The 6,449-nt window shown below is 47.2% G+C and overlaps 1 protein-coding gene across 5 annotated transcripts in view; it reads left to right on the top strand.

Moving 5' to 3' along the window:
- Positions 1 to 6,449, top strand: part of CACNA1H (calcium voltage-gated channel subunit alpha1 H) — a 605,989-nt gene that overhangs the window by 429,974 nt on the left and 169,566 nt on the right. For all 5 annotated transcript variants that reach the window (XM_019512700.1, XM_019512698.1, XM_019512699.1 and 2 more), the window contains exon 7: positions 6,177 to 6,269. In XM_019512700.1, coding sequence (XP_019368245.1) covers positions 6,177 to 6,269 — 93 coding nt within the window. The remainder of the gene's footprint in view (positions 1 to 6,176; positions 6,270 to 6,449) is intronic.

Below are 6,449 nucleotides of genomic sequence, written 5' to 3'. Positions count from 1 at the left end.
GTGTGTGTGTGTGTGTGTGTGTGTGTGTGTGTGTGTGTGTGTGTGTGTGTGTATACCTACAGAGGCACCTACACTTACAGCTAGAGGGGTGATGCTGTTAACTGCCAATATACAGCAGATAGTAGTCCTGTTTAGGGCCGGTAGCTAGAAGGAGACTTAACCTATTGAAGCCGATAGCATTTTTTAACCCATTGCCAGAAATGGACTTTGAATTGGACTTTCAAATCCCATGTTAACTGCCTTCCTTCTTTTCCCCAGTGAAATGGGGCTTTCCAGGACTCCACTAAAATCAGATCAAATACCCCTGACATTCCTTCTTTCCTTTCCCACGCGACATTCATGCCAGCAGTCAAACATTTTTGACATCCCCCCGTTCAAGGGCAGACCACCCTATCGGCAGCCTACTTCTTATCCGTATTCTTTGATCCTTGCGCATTCCCCAGACTTATCGCTGACTCTCGCAGTAAACTAAACACATCGGAGGGGTAGTTGAGTGTTACTGGGCTGCCCAGCTAATAACCGTGCAGCGTGATCACGGGCAAGGCTCTGGTGATGATGTGAGAAGGAAAAAACCCAGTTGCCTGTTGGATCCCAGCATGGGCTGGCACCCTAACGGCTGGATCCAGGAGAGCCGTGTGCATTTGCTCATAAACAGCGCAGCTTTGCACTTGTGTCAGTGCAAGAGACTAAACACAAGGCTGTGCAATGATTGCTTTTGGCAGCCTGACTTTCCATAGCGGATCCACACTTTGCAAGACTCGCCAGTTGTAAAGGCAAGGTTAAAAGCGCTTTGCAAAGCGAGACGGGCCCCAATGCGAAAGGAGAGACATCTATGCAAAAGATATTACTCAGAAAGTAATAAAACCTGTTTTTCTGACCGGAGAGGTTACTTAACAGCTTGTGTCATGAGGAAATAATTAAAATTATGAAATGGACTTGAAAAATATAGTTAGTGATTTGATTAGCTGCCAAGCGGTCTGCATAGGAAAAGTAATACTCCATTATTCATTGGTCAGAGCTCGTTAGCCAAATCAATATGCCCATGAAAGGGCAAGCGACATAGATAAAAGGCCTTCCAAACGGCATATTGAAGGCCTTGTAAACTTAGTGAGAGCACCACGCTAATTAACGAGCTCCCCAGGTTTACGATATCATCGGAACTTGCCTTGACAGGGTTTACAGGATCCTCCTACCCGGGCCAGCCAAGTTGAAAGATAAGCGAAAAACATCGCAGGTCGAGACCCACTGTCCAATTCAGCGTGATGGATCTTGATCCAGATCAGATCCGTCGTGCTTGCAAAGGATATGGCTGGCACCGAGATGATGATGTACGCGCAAGGTGGAGATACAGATATATCAGTACAAATGGACCTTTCATACCGAGATCTCAAAGGCTTTAAAATATTTGGCAGGCAACCCTGCGTTCGGCGAAGCAAATTCATGCTTAAGTGCTGTGTTGAATTGGATCCTAAACTTTTGAAGGGAATAAGCCAAAAGACTTAACCAAGATGTCAGAGCTGGGACTGGAAGTCAGCAGTTCATGCTTTTAGTTCCCTGATCCGTCCATGAAGCGACGTTGGGGTGGTTTTTTGTCCCCAGACTTAGTGAGGGTGCCTCTGCCGGTCAGGTTAGTTCAAGTGTTCGCAGAAACCAAATCTCCCTGCGTGCAAAGGTCTGGCATCAGGGATAAGGCTACAATTTCGCATGCCACAGGCTTGGTTCTTATCACCTTTTAAGCTTCATTTCACAAAGCAATTTTCCAAATTTTCCTCCGTTGATTAGCAGGATCTCGAGGTTGATTTCTATCTGTAACAGTCCATCTGGCACTCACCATTAGTACTTTTATAATATACAGAAAAAGAATCAAGTGTTTCAGAGGTAACATTGACTTTCCTAATTAAAGTAGGGTTGGGGGGGAAGAGGGGGAAGTTATTATTTTTCCTCTCTCTAAAAACTGACACCAAAAAAGAAGAAGAACCTGATCTAGGACTGGGCTAAAGCCAAGTCTCAGTACACATTTTAGCCAAGCCCAGGAACAATGATTTTATGGGGAAAACTTGTAGACGCAGGGAAAGAAATAATGCCAAAAAGAGGTTGAGAGATGGGGATTAAGGTGGAAAAAGCACAATGTCAGCTGCCAGCCTCCCGCTGTACAGTAAGGATGTCTGAGTTAGCTGCCACCGGCTTTCATCTGCATCTCCTTTGTGATTCTGGTGGGAACGTGTTAAATTGATTCGGATTGAATTTGCACACCCGGCCTGATTCTGCTCTTGCTTATGCTGCGATAAATCAGAAGAGCAACTTAGGGTTTCTACACTAAATATAGCAGGAAAAGCAGCATCACAGCAATTAAAGGAGTAACTAACTTCCCCCTTTATCTAATGTCTAAGCTGCTGCATTTCAGCTTCTGCTTCGCGCGGGGCAGGAGCCTGCACCTCGGCAGTTGTGTCAGAGCGGCTGCCATGTGGTGAGGCCCCATCTCATATTATCCCAGGGTAAGTCATCCTCCCGTCTGTCCCATTGGTAACTTTGGATACGGGGCCCAATCCTAGGCTCGGTGATGTCAAAGCATGCGTTCCCATTGAACCTTGAATCAAGCCTTTGCCCGATGCAAGGGAGAATCCATATGCTGCAAATCCCCAGTGTAAGAGGAAGCTTAGCACTCATCCCTTTGGATATTAATGATAATTGGATGGGTTTCACCCGTCTTTTACCTGGCTGAAAACATACATAGGAGAGTTCAGGGGACTGTTCAATACCTTCAGAGAATGGGCATGGGATGCAGGACTTGCTGACTGCCCTATAGGGCTTTCAAGGGGCTAGCACAGGGGCGGGCAATTATTTTGGGCGGAGGGCCACTTGCCGAGTTTTGACAAGCCATCGAGGGCCGCATGACAGGCAGCCAGGGGCAGATAAATATTAATTTTCTAAGTTTTTTAGGATAGAATGGCCTGGCGGGCTGCATCCGGCCTGCGGGCCACAGTTTGCCCACCCCTGGACTAGCGTGAAAGCACCACCCTAAGCCAAACTCCCTTCCCAACACTACAGGGACTGACTTCCCTATCCCTGTGCATCTCCGGCTTATTATTGCCATTGGCAGCACCCTGAAGGACCAGCTTGCCAATCATCATAATTGAATCTTTCAGCCCTTTCCCTCCAGCTGCCGGATGGAGTTTGCCACATATCTCCGAAATCTCTTTCATCAGGGGAGAATTAGAAAATGTGTTCCCTGCCGCCTTAGCTCTGTTGATAAATAATTGCATGTTGCATTTATTGGAGGCTTTGAACTGGTGCGTTTGGAGGGGCTCTTTAATATGTCCGCCTGCAGATGACTCTGACTTGAACTGAATTTAATTATGGCAAATGGATTACCGAGATTGAAAAGCACCGGAAAGGTGTTTTGGGTCCTTGCAAGGCATTCGGAAAGGGGCTTGGAGGACCAAATGTTGGGACTGCTGACAACTGAGTTAATCAAATTGGAGGCTGGAAATGGGAGAGAAGTCATTTCCATTTAGGAAAGGAGGTGATTATTACCCTCTGGGAGCTCAAAGGGGCGAGTAATCAGAGTGTTGAAAGGCGTTTAAAATGCGAAGGAGGATGCAGACTGTTCTTGGCCATGCAGCCAAATATTTTGGGTCTGAGAGTATAGGCGCGGGGTCAAACTCGGCTCTCCTGCAGTTCAGCCTATCAAGAGCAGTCCCATGATAGGAGAAGGAGATGATGCCAGTTGGGTCCATAACTACAACTTGTTTTTTTATCTAAGTCAATAATGGACCAGATTTGCAAGGCTTGATCCTGTTTGACATCCAGATCCTGCTCTGGCAGTACAGAGAGGGTTCTTAAAAGAGCTAAAAATTGTATTTAAACTCACCTTGAGACCTTTTATATAGTCTTGGGGTCCATAAGAAGGGGCCTTCTATAATAATAAGACAGCCCGTAAATGGATAGATGCTTGTTTTCCATCCAAGCAATTGGGTATTTCTGCATTTTACGTTGCGTGTCCTCCTAAGGATGAGCTCACAAAGAGCTGCTGGCATCTCAGGAGACAGGGGAGACCAGGCGAGCTGCTTTCTGCATTGCTTTGTCTTGCACACAAGTCAATAATGCAAGTTTTAATTACGTCGGAGTGAACGCCTGTAGCCCTCTGGCGGATAAATCCCGTGGATCGATTGATACGGGTCGAAGAAGATATCTCATCCACAAGGAGAGGGAAAAAACTCATCTATTAATATGCAGTCCCCTCCTATCTCCCGAGCTGCGGCAGCTGTTTCTCAAGCAGAGCGCCTCCAGAACCAGCCTTCAGGTAACTCCTTTCACAGAGAGGCCCCTGCCATTTAATCATGCTGCTACATTCGATTTGATGTTTGCCGGCCAGACGCCAATTCCAGGAGGTATCTCCAATATGTTTCGGGTCCCCGGGCTCATTTTTCATCACCAAGTAGAAATGGATGGAGCACCTGTTACCGCAGCTGTTACAGCACAACTCCCAAAGACCCAGCTACGGAGGGAGAGATGGGGGCGGCGGGGGGATGAAATGCAACTTTGAGCAGCGCTAAGGAGCCTGATTTCTTGGGTAGCCGGCAGCCATTCGATTTCGCACCAAGCCACCGGCCAACTCGATCTCGGCTGCAGTGCGAAACAGCGCGAGCAATTAGTGCAAGCGATGGTTGTCTGCCTCGTGTGCGCACGCCAGGAATTTGGATGAAACGAGTCTTGGTCCGTGCACACGTCAGCCTCATTCAACTCCAGGCCGACAATGCCAGGTTCCCGGGCCTGGTTGGGTGTACGCCATGGACCTGAAGTCGTTCCCGGCTGCCAGCGATTGAAGCAAGAGGGCGGGGATTGAGGTACGTGTTGGTTTCTGCGTCTCTAAATGATCTCTCTTCCAGCTCATGCATAATGCAAGACTGAGCGATGGTGCAGCACCGCGAGACACTTTCTGTTCACCCAGGTTCAGGGTGATTCTTGATACCAGTGTTGAGCGGCTGCCAACCGCAGCCGAAATCCGATTGCCAAGATCCGTGCTGACTTCAGCCCCATCAGAAAACCACGGAAAGGAAGAACAAAGGACATATGCTCACATCCCTTGTATGTTCAGATCTCCCATTTACAGGCCAGTGCTGCAATTCCCATTGCAACTCGTGTCAAAGAAACCCGCCTGGCTCAGTGGCTGTCAATAAATATAACCAGCACTTTGTAGGTTTGCTCTTTGATAACCTCCGGACAGATTGGCCATGAGGTTTGAGTCTCTTCTCATTCACGTCCAGGTAACCACCTGGAAATCGGTCATCTCCCTTTACAGCACTGCAGTTGGGTGACTCAAGCCAACGGAGCTGTTTTGGGTCAACACAGGGGTTAAGCAAGGCCAGAATATGGCCCAGTGACTAAGTTTGTGCCAGGACATGTGATTTCTGAATCAAAAGTACTGCTTTTGCTGCCATTGCACTGTGCCGGGCTCTCCCCAGCGCTGGCAACAAAATGATGCAATGCCTCTTAGGCTGCTTTTTAACTAAATAAAAGCTTGAATTACGCTTGAATTGTGGCTTTGGCTTTGTTCTGCACACAGCCAGTTTGGTGTTAATTAAATCCTCGGCTCCTTTTCTAGGGAAAGGAAGATAGAAAACACGAGTATGTAATCGATTCGCTGTTTAATTAAAGTAACTTTCTTCCATTCAAAGAGTTTGCCACAGCCAGGCCAATAATGCAATTTTAACATTATAAGCCCCGGCCTGGAAATTACAAGGAGTCAAGTTGGAATAAAAAATCAGCAAAACATTAAAACTTGAGTTTTGCATTCAAAGTGTTCAAGGGCTCAGAGACCAAGGTGGGCTTGAGAGCCCTGGCTGGAGAGCAAGGAGGTGCTTTAAGTTGTGCATTGCACTGGCTCTGAACCAGCGCTCGGCGGGTTTTATTGTGCAGTCGGATGGGTTTGAATCCTTCGAGATTCCTTCAGAAGTGTCAGGCCGATATTTTGGCCACTTGCATAGCGCTCCCTGCAAACTGAGCCAAGGAGAAAAGCAGCATTGCAGATCTGGAAGAGTCCCGACAGACTTTTCAGTCTGATGAGTAACAGGCATTAGTGCAAGTTTGACGTTTGCTAACTTTCCTCCAGATTGTAACTCTTGTTCTTTTTTGTTCCCCCCCCCCACCCCCTTTCTCTTCTTTGTCTTCCCTAGGTTATAACCCTGGAAGGATGGGTTGACATCATGTATTATGTTATGGATGCACATTCTTTTTACAATTTTATATATTTTATATTGCTTATAATAGTAAGTATGAATCGTCAGCTACACGCGCTTCTTGGCACGGTTTGGCAAAGTTGTTTGCTATCCCTTTCCCGGAGAGGATCCAGGTGCTGTGATTATGACTCCGTCAGTCATGCCCAACGACCTCCCAGCCAACCCGAAGTGAAAGGTTGTCACGATGGTATGGGGTGGGGATTTTTTTTG

This window comes from Gavialis gangeticus, unplaced genomic scaffold (genome assembly GCF_001723915.1).
Source record: "Gavialis gangeticus isolate Ggan-Ray unplaced genomic scaffold, GavGan_comp1, whole genome shotgun sequence".
In the NCBI taxonomy this organism is placed as follows: Eukaryota; Metazoa; Chordata; order Crocodylia; family Gavialidae; genus Gavialis; species Gavialis gangeticus.
This window is presented reverse-complemented; position numbering and strand designations above follow the sequence as displayed.